Below are 21012 nucleotides of genomic sequence, written 5' to 3'. Positions count from 1 at the left end.
TTAATTTCAGAGAAAACCAGTGGCACCATCGTGTTTCTCGCGAACTTTTACGTAAAAATCCGTTGTCAAATCGCAAGATCCTCACACATGCATCATCTCCATTCTGCAGATGCAACACGGACATCCATCAAGCACGAATAGTTGTATCTCCGCGCCGTCAACGCGCATTGAAGTGTCTTTAATTTTTGCAATTTGAGAAAGGTTAAAATCAAGTTTGCTCAAAATATGCTGTGATCGTCCAAATCAATAATCAATTTTTCTTTAAAAAAAAAAAAAAATTAGTCTAGAGGTTTCTCAAGCGCCTCCAAGGACATACGCCTAAAAATTGGTATTTTGGCGAGAGCTCTGTCCTTCCGAGGAATTTTTTTCAACGACTACCCCTAAAAATCCCAAACCGGGGTCAAATTGACCCGAATATCTTTTCTTCCGGAGTTACATACTGTGGACGAAAAGAGGGCAGCGAGAAAGCGCCAGTATGTTATTAAAAAGGTGAACATTTCGCTACACACTGAGGTAGACATTGCTTAAATCTTCGAACATTCAGAGGATTTCAGTCAGAAATGTTACAGGCAAAATGCCCTGTTAATACTTTCTTTCCTTTAAAGAACCCATCCTCGAACCAGAAAACTATGTGAGTACCTACAGCACTCCATCAAATTTGATTTAACAATCCGTTCGAGAATAGAACTTTGAACATGTCAGGGTGTCTAGTTTTCTTTCATTTTGGGAAATCCTGATTTTTGACTGCTAAATCAGAATTTTCCAAATCCTGATTTTTTGCAGAGAAAAATTAAAACTGCATAAGCATATACAAAAGCATAAAAAAATCCGATCGGACAGCTGACTTTTCTCAAATTCTGATTTTACGACCGTTTTCCTCAAATCCTGATGAAATCGGGATTAAATCATGATTGACCTCAAATCCTAATAGAATCGAGAAAATCCTGATGCTAGACACCCTGATGACAAAGTCAGCGAAACGGATCAAAACTTATCATGTATCACCTTTACATCATTGTTTATGCATCTTTTGCAGCAGGGAAAGCAAAAAACTTTAGAATGAAAATTGGAAGAGTTGTCAAATTTTAGGGTATCATTTACTGAACTAAAGCTGTGAATACTGAATAATACTGAGCCAATCTGCGATTCGAGTGATATTTCACTGAAATTCTGAAGGTAACTGGAAAAAATTATCAACTCTGTAGAGACATTGAACAAAATTAGAGAAAGGACAGATTTTATTCTCCAGATTCAAGAAATTAAATTTTGTGTCCCAAATCTTTTTGGATAAGATTTGAGGACTGACGAATATTTGTTTTTTAATTCTCTAGGTGAAAAGCTCAATTATACTCCAATGACCAGAGTGACCTGAGAGACTCTTGCATTTGCAAGTGAATTCAAGGCAGTGGTAGGGGAGGGTAAAAAATGTCAGGACATTTTAGATCATAATAATATATTCTTGAATTTGTCATAGTGAGGAGTTTCTTCCACAAGTAATGAAAACATTTTCACTTTACTAAGTAGAAAATTGAGAACCTGGAGAAAACTTAACAAAAAAGCTTCATAACTGAGTGAAACCCAGGGTAATAAAATATGAATACAAATGGTACAAAAATAAATGCAACCTGTTGAAATGGAAAAAAAGGAATATTTAAAATAAAATGAATCAATGCGCAGCAGAACAAAATGACGAAATATCAATTAAAAAAGCTGACTTCACATGTTGGGAAGCGAGGAATGATAAACATTTACTTAGTGCACTATAGAACTGAGATATATATTTAAACAAAATAAAACTTCATTCGTTTTGTATGGTAAGGCACATAAATTGTAAGCATGTGTGTGGTATACATCAATGACTTACATATTTAAACTACCACGATTCCACACGATTCCATTTTTCTTGGAAAATAACCACAAAATATTATTCTCCAAATTCTGTTTTCAGCGACATTGAATAGTTCACCTCACTATTGATGAAATTTATAGAAAAAAGCGCCTAAAAAGAATTAGAAAAATGGCCAATTCCTAGAATCTCTCTGAGCATAGGCATTCAGAGGAGCGATGTAAAATCAGTGATTCTTTTATAATCGGCAACTTTGAAGCTTAACAAAGGAATAAGAGATATGAAAATAAAACTTTATAGCAGAATAAGATGAGAGACATACAGAAAGAACTTCAATTACCGGGGGTGGACTCTTGGGAGCCTCAATATAAATGAAATTACAAATTCCTTCGGAAAATACACTAAAAGTCATCACGCAAGCAGTGACGCCTGCGTGAAAGAACAAATTGACCTGTCTACCATTTTCAATTAAGTTTTGAGGGGGGGCAGTTTTCTCTCACAATATCCTTACACTGCTTTGTTGGAATACTAGGGCTGTGCGAATATTCGCTTCGTCTGCCTTATGCACTACTCGCAAATTGCGAATAATTGCGCGATTGCAAATCGTGGATTTTTGAACTGACATTTTCAAATATTCGCGCCGTCACGAGAAACGAATTTCCAAGTGGCAATCGTGAAACGTTGCGATGATCTGCGCAAGACTTGCCCTTCCATTCGAGACATCGCAAACGGCGGATCTCCTCTGATCTTTACCCACTTTGCCGACTTTACGAACAGTGAGTGCAAGCGCGATTGGCCCGCGTATCTTGGTTGCTCCAAGAGTACTACACACTGAAAGTTAAATTAATAGCAATATCTGGCAGAAGTCTTGATAGAAGGGAAGGTGGGAATAAGCAAAGAGCCCAAATTAAAGATTGAAAGACACGGAAGTGTCTGAAATAGAAAAAAAAAGTTCATAAACACATTTTCACTTACACCAAAAAAAATTAAATACTAAAATGTGTCTGGTGATCCTTCAATACTGGCTTGACTGCCCCCGCAGTTACCTTCAAATCCTGAGAATGCATGCGTAAATGCAGGGACAGTCAAGTCAGCATCTAGGGATCTTCAAGCACATTCTTAACAGCCTAGGCTACTATCATATTGCATTTTATTGTTTTCTGAGCAGGTGTATGAGCAAATGGAAAATTCTTATAAAAGTAATCCCACTTTTTTTTGTCAACTTTTGTAATATTTGCGAATTTTCACACTTAAAAAAGTCATTTCAAATTATTCCTTTTACTATTCGTAACTGTGAATAATTGACTTAAATTATTCGCTATTCGCGAATAGTTGCCGAAATTACTCGCTATTCGTTTCGTTTGGAAAATTCACTATTTGCACAGCCCCATGAAATACAAAAACTATTTTTCTTGGAAGTTAGAAAGAACCATGAGTTGGTTGTACAAAAGAGATAAAACCCAACTAGTGAGTGTTAAAAAATTAAAAGTGTGTTAACAAATGAAAAATATTTCCCATGAATCATAATTTGAAATTTCCATGTACGACTTCAAAAAATTAAGAATAAGAAGGAAAAAAGAGAAAACTTAACTATAAAATACTTTAGCCTACATAAAAAGAGGAAGAAATTAACATAATGTAACATCAACGTTTTGATTAGCACACTTTTTTTCAAAACTTCTTTCATGTTTCAGTGTCATACTAATTCTTAATACTTGAGCAACTTGGACATTCTGTAAAGTTTTGCACTTTGGACAGCTATCTTACAAAATTTCGAAATCAAGAAACTCACATCCAGTGTCCTCTACATTTAAACTCAGCAGAGCAAGTTACACAAAAGAAAGAGTATAGATAATAAGAAAAATGCAGTCAAACCCTGATTATCCAGGCTCAAATTATCCCTGGTTGTGCTGTTGCTTCTTCTTTTTTTAAAAATTGAGTGACTTGAAAGAAGTGTTGTGAAATTTTTTGACACAGTTGTGTTATTTCAAATTATCACAGAAGATACTGCTAGCTGGGCTTACTTTCTGAAGGTTAGAGGTTACAAAAATCTTGTTGAACACATCAGCAATGTCTAAAATCTACTCAATCACGCACGATGTAAAAGTTTGTAATACACTGTTTCAAAATTTCTGCGTCCAAGGACAGTTTTTACAGTTCTTGGCAGTCACATCCATCCAGAGAGCGATAGAAGAAAATTTACAAGACATATGATTACGACCGCTTTCTTCCTTTCTTGTTCTTTGCATTGCAATGACAAAAGTTTTTAACCAATTGAACATACAAGAGAAGGATATGTTGGATATCGACGAGGAAGCTCGCAGACGACGTGTCTTGTTTGCAATGTTTTACAATCTCTGCTTAATTTTTTAAAGGTGAACAAATCAACATCATTTCTTGAAGTTGTCACAGAAATTTCTTCCGGAGGAAAAATCACAGCAGTTTTCAAGAATGAAAGAAATTTTCTTACTGTATCTTTTTAAAAGATAAAGTAAGACAGGAGGTCAGTAACTCTGCAGGATAAGATATATGGATTGAAAGTTTCACCATCAATATGTAAAGGATTGCTTGTTTATGTAGGTTGGGTTTTTTTCAGCCTTCCTCTGAACAAACCTGACTTCCAGGACCTGACAAAAACAGCGCTCCGTTACGCTAAATCTGAAAAAATTCTACATGAACTGCGCTGATTGTGCATTTAGGCTTGAATTTTAGACATTCCTGCTGTCCTTATTGTGATTTTCATGTAATATTCATCATGATGAGGTGAAATCGGTTAGTTGTATCTCTCAAATGCAACAGACCCATTTAAGAATATCTATGTAACCCAATCCTCACCAATGAAGTAATCACAGAGGGAAACTGAACAATATAGGAACGAATTGAAAAACTACTTAACAATAATAAAACGCATGTTGACCCTGGTAACAAGTGACACATATTCTTGAACTGCAAGAAAAACAGCCTTGAGAACTTGAGAATACTACCGCCTCTCTTTCTTGGGTGGAACGATAGAACTTGTTTCTTCATCAGAGCTGTCAATGTCTGAAACAAAGTCAGTAAAAGAGTTGATAAGTAATTGAATGTTCATAATATATCGACGGCGTAAGTCCGCGATCACCTATCTCATTTGCGCTGTCTGAAAATCTCCGCCTCTATGTTATTTTTTTTAGGGAGGACCAATTGACATCATTCCTTGAAGTTTTTGCAGAATTTTATTCGCACAGAAAAGACAAATCACGGCAGTTTTAAAGAATTGCCTTAGAGTAGTTTCTTGTTTAAAAAATAAAGTATGACAGGAAGTCTGCGACGTCCCAGACCGAGTTATGTGATTGCCGAATTACACCGTCAATATGTATAATAATCCATAATTTTTAACAATAATAGTTTCGAACTAAAGCAACATGATGATACTCAGAATCAAGAGAGATTTGAAAGAGCTAATATTTGAGCGCAACTGTTAACCAGATGACACTCGTTTGTATGACCTTAAGGAATATTTTTACTGAAGGAATTCAGGATCTTAAAATTAAATAATCTTTCCAAGGGTTACACACTTAAACAAGTTGAGCACAGTTGCAGTCCTTAAAGAAATAAAAAATAAAAAAAACATAAAATAAAAGAATTTTTTAAATGCTTAATGACCCTGTAAATCACAATTTTGTGAAAATATCACGAAATGATTGCGGTGTTTATTCCCTCAATGTCCAAATAAAGGTGTTGGCTGTCAACATAAATTTACCTTTACATCATTTATCATAATGATGTGAACAAGGTCACTGTTTGATTGAAGAATGCCAATCAATTAGCTTTGAATTTGCGATAAATAATTAAGTTAGTGAAAAAGAGGGTAAATTAATTCGAAACAAAGAACATCAGAGATGAAGCGAGCTATTCACAAGCACAGAGACATGAAGTTTTTTATTTATAAAAAGGAAAAGAAAAGAAAAATAGGATACGCATAAAGACGCGCTGCATTCTAATTTCACCCCAAAAAATATATTATCTCCTAAAATATTCTTTCTTTCCGATGAAAAAAGCAAAAATCTAAAAAGCCGTGGTGCAGAAAACTTGCAATTGGACAGTTGCGCTACTCACAGAATTGTGTCTGGACGATCCAAGTTTACAGCTGGCAAAAAATGATGAGGTTGATTCAAACGCCTAATTTCTATGTCCAATATTAACAGAGATATCATCCTTCAGAAAGAGAAAATGGTGTATGACATCAACCACAACAGCAGTTTGTGCCACTTTGAATTCAACAATTCAATTAGTGATATACACATTTGCACTGGCTGCTTGACTAAAAACATAGATGAAACGAAGGTAGAAGAAATCATGGTATCCACCACCGCAATGGACGATGTCATACACCATGTTTTTCAAGGGTCGGAACCTCACTAATATTGAATACGGAAAATTAGTGTTTAGACAAATTTCACTATTTTTTGCAAACCGATAATCTGAAGTCATCAAACACTGTTTCATGACTAAAGCAACTAACCCATTGATAAACAGCTTTTATTATTCTTTTACACTTCGAAACGACTGTTACGAGTAGATATGATAGATGTGTGGTGTAAAAATAGCTAGCAGGCATGGCAAATTATTAGTCATATTTAAATTAGTCATGAGATTCATTCCAGTATTCATGAACCTCGCTCTTCCTTTTAACTATTTAGATACAGTTTTAATATGAGAAATAAATCGCGGAGAAGTGATGAAACTGTGCTATGTACATTGCAAGTTTTCTATTGGTTAAAGAGGAAGTATACAGTAAAACTGAACAAATGGAAGAAAGGCTATAACTGACATGGGTTGAAAAAAGAAGAAGCACGAGAAAAAAAATATGAATGAAAAATGGTAGGATGATGTTGTATGAAGAGGTGACACATTGTTGATGGCACCCGGTATATTATGAAATGAAGATTTTACATGGAGCTGAGATTATTATTTGACTCAAGAAATTCCCCTGGCCATCATTCAATAAAAATAATCAGCAATGAAAAACCACATTTACTTTGGAGATGCATGATCAGCAACATAACTGATGTGCGATGAGGAAATCAACAAAGAAGAAAATAGGAATTGCAGAGGATTGCTTGGAAAAAATTCGGCCAAAATCAGAGAGATGAATTGAAATCTGGCTCAAATTAAACTAATATTAAACAAATTAAACTGGATAACGTTCTCCTTCTTGCATCATATTGAATTAGACAAAAACAAGCACCCAAAAACCAAACCACTCTTAACCCATAAAGCAATGAAATTCTCCAGGAGTGCAAAAAAAAAAATTCCTTATATGTATCCCACTGGAGGTATTAAAATTTTCTTTCCTGACTTTTTCTCATTTTCAGAAAATTTACAGAGAATCCTTCAGATACAGAGAATCAACAAAACAATAATCTGATGCATCAAATAAACAAATCTGCATCAATCTAACTTGTGAGTAGTTTACCCAAGAATTGTGATTAATTTTTCATTGATTTACTATGAAATTGATACAAGATATCACTATAATACATTGGCAGTAATCAGCGTTTCTGCTACTTGGATTGTGAGAGAAAATCAGTGATTGTAAATAACAACACTTACTGTAAATTCGATCTCTATCATTTGTTCTTAGTAATTCTGGACTGTCACTTACTGGATCTAATGGCCTAGTAACAGATTAAAATTTTCAAAGTTGGCATGAAAACATTTCAAAAAGCAGAATACAAGAATGAAAGTTTAGTTATTGGTGGGTGAAATTAAAAAGCACAGGAATACAGGTGGTGGTTAGATGGAATTTATACAATTTGAAAGAATTCTTCCCCAAGCAAACCATGCAACCAAGCGAGTTGTTTAAAACATTAACTTTTAACGGATGGTGCTAGAGCAAATGCATTTTGAACTGAAAATAGAACCTCCGGATTTATGAAATTTGACACAAAACTAACACAACATTATCAAAACTATTTTTGCTCTTCATCTAACGAGGAGGGTCATGCTCCCTCCTTCACAGCAAACCTATGCAATTTCAAAAAATAGTCAGCAGTTTGATCAAAATGAAGAGAACGTTGATCTAAGCCACCCAGGGCCAGGCCTTTTTGAATATATTCTTTTAGGTTAAATAAAGATTGGGGGGGGGGGGGACCTAATAAGGACTCCATCACGATTGAAATCCAAATTCTATGGTCCCAAAGCAAATGTGGTATCCCTTCTTTCTAACAGTCTCCGTTTCCGATCAAATTTAACACAGATTCCCTCAAAATTTTGAGTGGAGAAAACGTGACCAAAATTGTTACCTCAGAGTTTCAAATTGACCTGTTCTATGAGGAAATACGACCTTTGTGGAGGAAAAGTGTGCTTTCCTCTGCAAAATTGTCATTTTTCCCCAAAATTGGTGTATGATCTCAAAAAGAGAAGAGGTCCTAAATAATCAACCATAGAATCATCGACCATTAAAAGTCCAAAAACGGCCTCCGTAACAGAGAGGGGAGATGAACAGAGAAATATCCCTTCATTAAACTACCTTAAATAAACAGAGGGGTTTTTACCTTAAAAGTAGAGTGCTTGTCCAATTATGTATTGGACATTCATTTTATCGAAAATAAACTAAGGGAACATTTTAAAAGAAATTTAAAAAAGAAACACTCGGTGTCAACAAACACAAAGCCATTCAGTTGGGACAGGATCAGTGACTCTACAAAATATTTAAAATTCTGATGAAAATCTCCAATATCAAGGTCAGAGCAACCTGTATAATCTCTTTGGACAGCCATAAAGACTTTGAGATGGTAAAATTCTGATCATTTGGGGCGCGATAACAAGGATCACTATTTTCTGAAAATGCTAGATCAGTTCTGCGATAAAACTACATGAGGTGGAGGGAAGCGTTGTACGCTACCTTAAAGGATTGTATTTTTGCGTAGAATGAGGTTATTTTAAAACAAGAGAACAATTTCTGATAAAATTTTTGAGACCAACTTCTTGGTGTTGACAAAATTAATTTGAAATTTGGTTGGAAGCTTTATCTTCCAAGACCATGACTTAATGTTTGCCCTTCCAAGAGAAGCCTAGGTTGCTGCAGAGCTATGAAATGTGGATTCCTTGAGGATGAATTTTCTTACAAACCCTGATGTGAAAGGTGCAACCCAGAATAATTAAGAAAAAAGCCAAGCACAGGTGGTTTGAATCAGCCTGTACATGTTTCAACTGATGCTTAGTTTTCTAAGATTATAACCCACTTGGTGATAGATAATGACAGAGGATTCTGAAGTATTTACCAATGATATGATGTCACGTTCCCTTGTGACACTATTATGATGTAAAATACATTGTTACAAAGACAGGTGCACAGGTACATGGAAGACACTTGTTCAAGGAATTATGAGGGGAAAAAAATTTATACTTTCGAGTCTGTTCTCTGAATATGTTTCAATGATGAGCATCAATTAAATATATTTAAAAAAAACAGACAAGGCAAACCTAACAGTATTTGCAGTTAGCATTGTGCAAAACAGAAGACCTCGCTTGAATGAGACCATGCAAATTAAACTGAATGAAAGGGAAAAATATACGCTGCAATAAAGGAGAAATTAAGAAAAATTTTACTGTATGGTAAAAAAGTTAATTTTTAAATTATTTACATTTCATGTGTCCAAATATGTGATCATAACAGACATATTTTTTCTCGCAGTCTTCTTGAGCACATTGAGGAATGTCAAACTTGGATGCGATGGGTTAGTTAAGTCACTTTTCTTTATCATGTTGTTTGTTAGTATTAAGTGAAACTAACTTCCTATTTTTTCCTAACTTTCTTTGATAATGGCAACCGGGAGAAAAGTTTATGCGAAAGTGCAAACAATCAGGGTAGGCAAAAACGGGGTTTGAACTTCTGAGGAGAAACTTTCAAGCTTAAAAACTTGGCGGTAATTTAAGTTTACAGGAGGAATCTGCGCTATGATTGGTAATCCACAATTTTCATCATTTTAAATATTTTACATTCTTGTATGTATCAACTGTGCAAAAGGAGCACTAGTTCTCCACAAGAACGATTTTTTGTGCAATTTTATCATGCACATCATTTTTTGATACCACTAACTGTAGAAATTAACTATATTCAAGCTAATTCTTCCTGAGCTCAAATGATCTATTGACCTCATCAAGCTGAGGGCGTTAAAGTGGAAATTTTAACAAACATCATTAGAGAAAAGAACATTTCTTCAAACATCAGGATCTAAAATTGACCCTTACCAAAGGATATTTCTTTAATTAAATGATACAGAAATGAACAGATGAGAAAAAAAATAATAAATAAAAAGTCACACCTTTTTTTACCTGGAGCATTAGATTGGTCTCTACTTCTGGTTACAATAGGTTCAGTTTGACCCATAAGGCAGCGGTCTACATGATTCTGTCCAGAACAAAATACTTCAATTAATATATGAACATTAAAAATAAAAAGCCAAAATTAATTTATAATGATGACAGAATAAAAAGATAACAGCTTGTCCATAACTTTGGCTGTTGTAGTAAAATCTTGAATCGACTGCCACAAAAAAGCTGGAGAGAGCTCTCTCCCATCAAAAGGGACTTGAATTTGGAGTGGGAGAAACTATTTTGATTAACTTTAGACCCAGATATGTATAGGAATGAAAAACTAAATTTTGGGTCAAAAGTCATGGGGCGATAGTTTTCATGGAACAATTTTATTTATCTTTCAACCAGTGTGTGGTGCTCATACTTCTTTATCTCTTCTTACTAACTCAAAATGTTTGAATGGGTGGGAGTTTAAATGATAAATTGAAATACAGAACTAAACATTCAAAAAGGATGAAGTTTCCGTTAACTTCTACATGAATTTAAGATTTTGCATAAATCCTCATATTATCTTTTAGCCTAGAGTGGGTAACAAGCTCTTAAATCTAATATAAAATGAAAAAAAAGTTACCTCTAGTTCATTGCCCATTTTGAATTCCATTGAACAAATTGGGCATGCCATACTGTCACTGTCTTTCACCTAGGAAAAATGACAAAATAAAGTGGAGAGATTATTAATGATACAGAATGTAATTATATTTAGAATAATTATGCTGCAGCTGACACATAGACGAGCTTAAACTTCTGTTATTTTCAGAGGTGTTCATATTTTAGATATTAGTGTAAATTACCTTTAGTTTACAGTGTGTATTTTGCTGTTGCAAACTTCATCGTCAGTTTGATTGAATAGAATCAGGCTCTCTCAAAATGCAAGTTAGCTCCATCGATAGAGACCAATATGTATTGCAAAGTTTTAAGTCTTACAGGGCGTGCTGACCACTTCTAGCAGTAAGTAGGTAGATACTGTTCTAGACACGATTTAAACTCTTAAAGATGGTGAGTTTCAGCTCTTTCATCTAGTTCATTCAAGACTGGACCATCTTTTACAATTAGGATCTACTATTTCTGGTTCATCTGAAAAAATACCTCTCTGCGTAGGGAAACTAATGGCAAATATGTTGTTTCTAAAATAAGCCAGAAATACTAGTTCCATAGTGCAAATGAGGTTCAAACTATATGCTATCCTGAGTTTTTTCTTAGTGGTTGCAGAACCAGTGCTCCTTTGGTATTAAAATTCTTCTATCTCTCAACACACTTGTGTCACCCGCCGCAACTTTTCTCTTCCATAGAAGAAAGCGTTCCTATTTTTTTGATGCTGTCGGCAAAGTGACCTCTGAAAACATGGCTAAAAAATTTGAGAATTCTTAAAAACAGTAAAATTGCTGTGAGATTCAAACTCTACTTTGGATTTTCCTATAATCTAATGAAAACCTGTCTTTGACATGAATTAAAAATCTTAGGCCAAGACAGACTAAAAGATCCCAAGAGAGTCAAACTTTAGGCTTCCACTGTGAGTCAATTGATTGAGTATACAATGAATATTGAATAATGGCCGTAAAATTGCAGGAATGTGTATCTCTGTTTCTAATGCTGCAGACTTCTTGTCATCCTTCTCCTTTTTTTTAATAAGAATAAGAAATAATAAGAAATAATATTTAATAATAAGAAATAAGATTTTTTTTTTTCCTTTACAAAAAGAATATTCTGTGAAAATTTCAAGCAATATTGATGATTCATTCTTCTTAAAGAGGAGTAGTAGGTATGCCACTTACTTTTTCAGAAAAAATTTTTTTTGGGTTTTTTTCTAATGGATTCTTGTGTATCCTCAGCTGTAATTCAAAACCAAGATTTTTAAATTCTGATCATCACCGAATGAGTCATTATATATGTACAACCTTATGTGACACACTGAGTGATGCAATCATTGTGTGTATATTAAAAACTTCAAACAGGTTTTTCACTGGACAACATTAATTGACCTTAAGGTATCTTTATGTCAGTATCTACTGGATGGATTTTCAACATTTTTTTTGTTTTCTTTTCCTGACTATTTTTGCTGACTACAAACAAGAGGGGTTTCTCTTTTCATTCTTCAGAAAAAAAAATGAGTTTGAGGGCTTCATTTGTAAATTTTGTTTCAAGTTGATGAAAATTCTAGTTTTCAGTATTTTTAAAAATCCTCTCCTTTAGAGCTAGAAAGAAATCAAAAGAATTGATAAAAAAAGGTTTAGAAAATTAATCCAGTAGAACGTGAAAAAAGTGTACTTTACCATCAGTACATTATACATGGTGAGGGTAGGGACTTACGACTTACGATAAAATAGAAGGAGAGATTTTGAAACACATTAAGATTGAGAAACGGAAAGAGATACACATCCCTGGAGTTTCGCCATCAATAGGAACTAATTACATTAATTAATTAAAATAATATATGAAAAAATACAAATAAATAACATACCTGCTGATGATTATCATCGGCATTTGAAGGAGACGCTCTTGGAGTGCCATTAAACGAATCTTGTCCACCAGAATTTCCTCTACCTCCACCTCTTGAGAAATCTGAACTATCCCTTCCCTACAATAATGGGACAAAAAAATCAATCTTAAGCAAATGAAGTGGAGGATCACTTTTACAAATGAGAACTTCATTCATTACTGACTAGATCAGCGAAGATGAATATTCTGTGACTTTGAGGGACGCACATTTTTTCCGACCTTATTTTGTGCAATGCAATTTGTCTTGTTCCTGAAGATTTGCAAAATCAAAACCATTTAAATTCTTTGCTTTTTCATTATATTTTCCTTGATTTTTACTTCCTTCCTCCAAACATCTTTGGGGGGGGGGGGGTTCTAAAAATCTTTGTTTTCTTATAATCTTAGAAGCAATTTTTTTTCAGCAACGAAGGACAGAATTTTGTTCCCAAACATACAAATAGATAATTTTTTCAAAATAACAAAAAAAAACAAATCAAAACAAAAGGTTTTTTTATAAATTATGTGCAACGAGGTAGTTATCACTTCACAATTTCTTCTTGGGGATGTTTACAAATTTTCTCACATGATTTCTTTTAGAAAATTCTTCGCTAACTTACTTACATGAAGTTAAGTTCAATATTTCTCGCTCCTCTTTAAGCGTGCCGTTTGATTCTACCCTGATCAGGTTTGGTATGAACATATTTTGTGTCTTGATTGGACATCACTAATGACTGATCAGACCTACCTTTATTGGCCCTTCATTGTTTTGCCATGCAGAACCAGAGGGGCTATTCTGATGTGTCTCATCTCTTGAGCCTTTTCTTTCACTCCCTCGTGCTAAAGCTTCTTTGAAGAGACGTTGATTAGGTTTAGGGGACTGCAAAATGTAATGGTTATATTTGAGTGATGAACAAGTTACAGAAACATGTAAAACATTAAGGTTTTTAGATCACAGCCTTTCACCATTTTGTATTCTTTTCCTCATTAAATTGGAATTTAGTTCAAAATTAGAGGGGTAAGCCCCTTTGCCGTTTCTCAACATATGACATAATATAGAAAGACCTGAATCTTAGTTCCAAAATATAAACAGAACAGGCTCATCTAGATACTATCACCTGTGAATAGCTGCAAAAATCATGACAATCAGTCCGGGAGAAGGGTAGAACGCACTGATGAAAAATGAAAATTTAGGGGGTCAAAGCTTATAATAATTATTTTACTTGAACAGATGCACTTACGATGCAACAAAAAAATAAATCGTGCATGAATGTGCCTGAAGAATTTAAAAAGATGAAACATTCAAAACAGTATAAGAAAAATCATTTAACTTACAGAACTCTCATCCATGAGTCGTTTGTTGAAATTAAATTCAACATCTAGCTGGGGGTTACTTTTATTGCCTTCAGAGATAAAGCTTTTAGATTGCTCTGCTTTTGATCCTTTTGTACTTTCAACTCCTTTTAATATTGTTCCTATAAAACAAACGGAAATCAGAAAAGCACAGATTGAAGTGACAGAAACAAAAGCCGATAAATTTTCTGTGATAAGCAACTCCTTGTATAACATGTGCTTCCCAAGATGATGTGATGAACTATGAAAATGGTCATGATTAAAATTTGAACAGTTTGGTCAAACACTAGAGACTGAAATACACCAGTTGTTTGACAATTTACTCTCGAGGCTTGGACTGAAGCTTCAATCTTCCTTGATAAGCAAAGCTTGATTATGTAAAAAAAAAGCATAACAAACATAAAAAGGCTTAGAAGGCTCCTCACTATATTTTCATTTTTATGAAATTGAGAGTATCATTATTTAATCAATAATTATTAACATGATAAATAATTGTCATTTATGATAAAAATGTAAGTTACCTGGCTTATCTTCGTCTTCGGAGAACTCGTACGGAGATGTTTTTTCTTGACGTTTTTCTTTGATTTGGTTGTGGTCTTCATCTAACGATTTTCTGTTTCCTCTTTCATACATTGGTTTATTACGAGACACCCAGCCTCCATCCTCTCGTACAGATACATTGCTCCTCTCATCAATGATTTGATTCTGATTTTTAGGTTTTCTACCATTGTTTGTTTGCGGTCGGGGATTGGTCTTCTGTCCTTTTCTTTGGTCAGGGGTTTTGGCCCTTTCAAAAACATTAAAACGGCTCGTATCGATAAAAGGTAACTTCTTGCTATCTGGCAAATCTTGTGTCTGACTCAAGTAGGTGCATACCCATTGATCCCATGATTTGGTGAATTCCTCGACACGTTTTTCAAGAGGAAGATTTGGGTTGATAAAAAAGGCTGACTGCTTTTTTTTGCGGATTTCTGTGGTTTCATATGTAAACTTTACAGGCACCCACTTCGACTTCTGTTTGAAAAAATCTACATCAGTGAACTGCCCCTCAGTGCTTGAGCTGGCTTGTGACTTTAGACTGGAATTTTTTAATCGACTGCTCCATGTATCCATTGGGCCAAAAGGCCTAATTGGATTTCTGTGCTCCAAAATAGAGTCATTTGCAAATAGACTACTTCTTCCTCTACTGACTGGACTTTCGAGATTTTTGGGGGATACACCACATGCTTTGCCAAGGGCAGAAGAGTTTTCTGCTTTAGCCGAGGATGACACTCGCACTCGCTCAAAAATATCTGCGCTGTCATTTGAAGTATCTGTATCCTGTTGAAAAATAATATACGTTACAGTTAGGGAAAATAAACCAAAAAAACAAGAATTCCTCTCTTAGGATACAATACGAGTTGTATTTTACCAAAGACAGCGGCAAATATTATGCTGTCATTTAGCACCATGCTGTTCAGTTCCTGAATATGACAAGGATGATAATCTATGGTCTTTAGGACAGAGCATATTAGGGGGGGCTGCTTGCACAGAAAGTTCTTAAGAACTTATACGCTGATGAGGAGCCAATGCTATCAAAGTTTTTTTCTTTTTACAGCAATGAAAATTCAGTTATTTTCTCTATTAATATCTTAGTGGGTACATATAAGTTTTAAAAGAAACCATACTCTTTAAAAATGAATAAATTTTTGAAAAACACGATCAAACTTTTATACCTAATGGAGTTTTCTGAGCAAGAGCACCATTTGATTCAGAGTGGCTTTGCAGCACTGAGGAGAACAATTCAATTGTCAATTAATTAATAATTTCTGGATTTCCGGATCATTTTTAAAGAATCTTCAAACATCACCTTACACTGAAGAATGTCAAGTACTTCTTCATAAGATTTGACGAAGAAAGTTTTTTATTTAAAAACTCAAAAACAACGTCCTGAATGAATATTGCACATTATTTGGTCTTTTGATTTCCTACATAACCCTAGGACATGCTTCTGAGGTTATTTTAAAATGTTTTTCGATAAAGAATTGTGGACCCTGGCACAATACTTCCATGCACTTACCTAAGTAAGCTTTGCTTCCTTAGCCTTGGAATAAAACTGAGTCTAATTAAATTCTAAGTTTTAATCTTTCTGGCTTTGATTTCCTTTGATTGATGCATCAGAGATTGTATTGTTCTCAAAAGAGCATAAATATATTTGTTTTTTTCATATGGGCAGTATTTATCTCCGAAAAAACATCAAAACTTCTTCAATTTTTGTTGTAGACCCTTTTAATTCTTCCTCCTGTTTTACTCTTTCATTTTCACCCTAGTTTTTCCTTTCAGTTGAAACACAAGCAATGGATTAAATTATCAATTACTTTTGGTGACTGTAAAATTCTACTAACCTCTATCTTCTCACTGTTTTCAGATTTCTCAGGAGACAGCATCTGAGCTGAAAAAAGAAAAAACCAAGCAAAAAAAAATTAAGTACAAGGATTGGTAGAGAGCAACAGCTGAGTAAATAGATTTTGAACATTGGATTGATTGAAACAATTAAGCACAAATATGGATGTTAACACCAAGCCTTGCTTTGCAGGCAAAACGCATGGTAGACGCAGATGACGGTTAGCCAAGGCAGCATTTAAAATCTGCAAAAGCAGTAAAAATTCTGTCCGTCTTCTCGGTTCGAAATGAGATTATACTACATAATGCAGATTTCTGACATCACCCTGATCACAAACCGGTTTCTACTCTACCAACTGGTTCTTTATGCTTCAGCCATTTTTCTAGGGCACAATACATTCTGTTAAAGGGACTGTTCAGCATACTCCAACCTGGGTTTAGCATGATGCTGCTGTTTACGCAACGGCCAATTCAGTTTCTGTGTGAAATCCTTTTTACTCCTATGTGAATTAGACTAGAAAATGTTTATATCCCTAAAGTGGACTTCGTTGTAACATTGGTTTAACCCAAAATGTACAATATTAGAAAAGTGATTCTGCCTGGACTGAACTATTCAGCCAAGGGTGCACTCTGCCTAGATGCTCTGCATGGGCTCAACAAATAATAAATGGTAAAAACACCTCGACTCCAGTGCAGATTTTGCATATTTCTTTGGTTGATACTCGCAACAAGCTCTTGCACTTTCCAACAAGATAACCTGATCACCTAACCACCAGTATTCATTTTTTTAGTTTGAGTTCTCGGTGGTACGTCGGTTTTCCTTAAAATATGAAGGATTGGCCCTTGTTCATTATCTTGAGATCGAACAAATTTTCAGAAAAATTGAGACAATCTAAAATGCATTTACAGCATTTCTGCTGTGAATAGCAGAAAAAGATTTACCGACGCAACATTCCTGATACCAATGAAATCATTTCGCTGCAGAGTTACGACACAGATAAATGCTAATGAACTATTATGTGAAGCCTCACTGAAAAATGGATGCAAACAAAAACCACTGATCAATATTCATAGAGGTGTCGTCAGCTAAGTTGACGGTTGTGTACTTTCCGTTTGCAAGTGTTTTCGCGTCACTACTATCCACTTAAAAGCATCCGACTCTCGCAGAAGCTAGAATACAAACTTAGATAGGTTTTTTAATATTTTCAAACCTTGTAACATTTTACTTTTTAGCCACACAGAAATCACAACCACATCAGAGTCGCAAATCATAACTGATAAGTAGTTTTTTAACGATACAATCATGAGACGGATGTTTTCAAGGTGGATAGTAGTGGACGCCGCTTTGTGCAAAGGCCCCAATTTATTGTTGGCGCTTGCAAACCAAGAGTAAACAACTGTCAAATTAGCTGACAACACCTCTAGACAAGATATAAAAAAGTATTTAAGAATCAAAAAGAAGGATGGAAGAGGCTTACTGGTGTCTGAAGCGGGGCTGTTACCACCATCTTGAAAAAGATCAAAAATTTTTTCATCGGTTAACGCAGGAGTCTGGACATGGAAAAAGAAGCAACAAAAAAAAGAATGAGTTTAGATGATGAACTGAAAATTGCTATCCCTGGTTTGCACTTGAAAGCTACTGACATCATTTGATGTACATCGCTTTACTATGGTGCCGATGGAAAAACAGGCACACAACTTTGTTGGAAAGCGAGCAAGTATTTCTTGCTCACTGAGTCACTGATTGATTTATGATTAATAAATGATAAAATGGAAATGAAGTGTCGAAATGAATTATACGTGAGAGTTTGAAGATGTGAGGTTATGATCTAAAACTGGGGAAAGAAAAGAATAGACAAATGTCATCTCCAAAGATTGTACCATTCAACAGATAAGGGCTATTCTTTTTCTGATTGGTGAAACCACCATTCCACCGATCGCCATTTTGGTACGAAATTGCCCGCGGTCAGTCGGGAGTTTAAGAACACACTTTCCACCAATGTGAACAAATGGATTTCTTCCTCTCTTCAAACCTTTACCGCAATGATACTGCAATAGTGCAAATGTATACTCAATGTATCAGCATTAACTCCTTTTCTGCCATAATTAAAGTACAAGGAAAAATAACACTAAAAAATATTACATAGTTCAATACATAGGCGACAGTGATGATGCAGAGCAGTCATCAGACTTAGCGACGGCAGGAGGCACGAAATACCCACAATTTCTCGTTAGTTTGCTTATTTTTGGCCTGAGATCTGTCTGAAGTAGGGTTAGATGGTCCATCGGTGAATTGAAAGTACCGGAGAAATCTCTGGTGCTCTAAGCGGTAGATTGGTGGTACCAAATCCACCGGCGGTGGCTCCTCCGGTCATGACATCAGCACCGACCAGTGAGTTAAAGAACGCAGTTTGGTGATCAGTGGTACCGCCGGTCAATAAAAGAAAACCCCAATATTTGCATGCTAACCAATGGGCCAACTGATGATTGATGCATTCAGACTGATGTAACTGTTGTCTATTCTTTTCTTTCCCCAGTTCTATTAATACTGATCAAATCAGTGAAAATAAGGTTTGTTGCTAAAGTCTTCGGTCTACTCTCCGGAAGATTGTAAAGCGGAGAGCTTGGAGGATTACCCGATAACTCGCCACCATCGCTCGCGTTGCTGACATCATCTGCCAAATTCTTCCTCGTTTATTAACACGTTATTCCAAATGCATAAAAAGGACTAAATCTTCCACATTTCTCAACTTTCAAAACCAGAAATGAACGGCAGGTCTTGAACCTCAAGCTGCTATTAGATGTTATCTAAGCGAAAAGACGCGCAGTGAGGAGAAAGTTAAGCTAACCTTACTTTCACATCACTCACTGTGATTTCCAGTAGTCTCCGACCTCAAGAAATTGAAGACTTTGAGAGCAGCTTGGCGACAGATGCAGCAAGTCTCTGGGTTACTCCTACTGAGTCGAACGACAGTTGTTGTCTTCAAGTAATGCTGGAGAGCTATCCGGAGACTTCAGGAGTGCACCGGCAGAAATGTCAAAAACAGCAACAATGAAATGGCCGCTGAAACTGTCATTCGGCCATAAATTCTCGGGCCAGTTCAAAAATTTGGAGTAGCTAGTGCTAAGCATACCTAAAATTCAAGATTTCGTCTTTACAGCAGGTAATTGTTGACACTCATAACCGCACTATAAGCAACTCACAAGTGCAGATGGACCTCAGGATCCAACGTCGTAGAGGTTCTGATTGACAAGAAGCAGATGCATATATGATGAAAATGACTTCTTGAGGAAAAAATATTTTTTTTCGATATAAATATCAATGTATTGAAGACAAATCAATTGAGAGCTCACCTTCTCCTGCTGCATGGTGCACTATGCACAGTTGTTCTTAGTGGCGATCCAAATGAGTTGCTTTTCTTACTACGATTCCACATAGAGTATCTCCGGGGCTGTTAAATTTTGAATGATGAGTAAGAGAACACTGCTGATTATAGATCAAAGGCAAAAAGAGCATTTAGTCACGACACGGTCAATATCAATAAACGAAATTACGAATTGCTGTTGGCCTTGGCAGGCGCGGTTCTTTCGTTTTTGTGAAAAAAATGAAATGAGGCAACAGTGAACAGTGGTAATAAGTGTGGTAATAGCAAACAACAACAACATCGCTCGTTGCAGTGCAGGGCAGGACAAGATGTTTACTTTTTGCAGGCAAAGACCCCCTACGATGTGCAGGCAAGATGGCTGCGTCGCGCGACGGGAACTCAGGGCAGTTCGAGCACTCTCTTCCCAATACCTACTCTAACCTATCCTATCGTCCGCCGCCTCCCTACCCCACCCAGCTCGTAATTCTCAAAATACTTTGGCAAGATATTTTTCTGATATAATTTAAGGATATAATATAATTATTGACATAATTATTATGATATAATTTATTTAAGGATTGAGGATGGAGAATCTTTAGAATTTATGGAGAAATCACAAGCTTGTGTGGGGGCCCCATCTGAGGCATTGAAATTAATCTTAAACGTACCTATTTACATTTTGAATTTTGGTGGAAAATACGGGGGGTTAGTTTTAGCTTGATGGTTCATCTTTACATGGAAATATTTTTGGTACAATTATAATTTCCACAATGAAAGTCTGGCAACACAGCTAACTTAGCAAAATCCCTCATATTTCTTAGGAATTAAGTCAGATGTGAGGGTAAGATTTATCCCCCCCCCCCCCCTCCTCCTCTCAACTAGTTCCCCCAATGCGCACAGAATGTACTAATAAGCAGCATAAAGCAGAGGGAAAGATACAGGTATAATCAGAGTTAAGAAATTTCATGAAAGATTATAAAAAGAAATTTCATAATGAAATTTCATGAAATTTCATGAAATTTCGTGAAATTTCATTTTACACGCAGAATTCAGGATTAAACCCTTGAAACTTATGAATCTCCTTAAGTTCATTTGTATGCACGTGGTAAACTGTGAAAGGGAACTTTAGAAATGCCCAGAAAGTTGAGTAAAACAGCAAAAACATAATTTTGAATTTTTTTTCTTAAATTTTGGTTGAACACACAGCGCACAGCCGTACCGGTTGAACACCAA

At 35.5% G+C, this 21012-nt stretch overlaps 1 protein-coding gene across 4 annotated transcripts; it reads right to left on the bottom strand.

Annotated features, from left to right (window-relative positions):
- Window positions 1–1436: 1436 nt before the first annotated feature.
- On the bottom strand, window positions 1437–20021 carry LOC109042155 (uncharacterized). Of its 4 annotated transcripts, none has more exons than XR_002010048.2 (11): window positions 19769–20020; window positions 17893–17965; window positions 16417–16463; window positions 14554–15352; window positions 14015–14154; window positions 13428–13559; window positions 12666–12782; window positions 10779–10847; window positions 10166–10241; window positions 7439–7503; window positions 1437–4888 (listed from the first exon to the last, which is right to left on the bottom strand). XR_002010048.2 is itself a non-coding variant. In XM_019058740.2 (11 exons), exons 1-11 carry the CDS (start codon window positions 19781–19783, stop codon window positions 4827–4829), a joined length of 1605 nt encoding a protein of 534 aa, XP_018914285.2. In that variant the 5' UTR covers window positions 19784–20021; the 3' UTR covers window positions 1437–4826. The 4 variants fall into 4 exon arrangements, 3 of the variants coding, with proteins under 3 accessions (XP_018914285.2, XP_018914286.2, XP_018914287.2); XM_019058740.2 differs by having other exon boundaries at window positions 10156–10241; window positions 19769–20021; XM_019058741.2 differs by lacking the exon at window positions 7439–7503 and having other exon boundaries at window positions 19769–20021.
- Window positions 20022–21012: the final 991 nt, after the last annotated feature.

This window comes from Bemisia tabaci, chromosome 5 (assembly GCF_918797505.1).
Source record: "Bemisia tabaci chromosome 5, PGI_BMITA_v3".
NCBI lineage: Eukaryota > Metazoa > Arthropoda > Insecta > Hemiptera > Aleyrodidae > Bemisia > Bemisia tabaci.
The sequence above is the reverse complement of the archived record's forward strand: the minus strand, read 5'-3'. Positions and strand labels throughout refer to the sequence as shown.

What these genes read in the sequence shown, in the direction of transcription:
- LOC109042155 (XM_019058740.2), bottom strand. An exon ending in CAGCCCCGCTTCAGACACCA is followed by an intron (nt 16,464 to 17,892) that starts GTAAGCCTCTTC and finishes TTCTTTTTTCAG; the next exon opens with CTCAGATGCTGTCTCCTGAG. An exon ending in AAATGGGCAATGAACTAGAG is followed by an intron (nt 10,242 to 10,778) that starts GTAACTTTTTTT and finishes TGTTCTGGACAG; the next exon opens with AATCATGTAGACCGCTGCCT.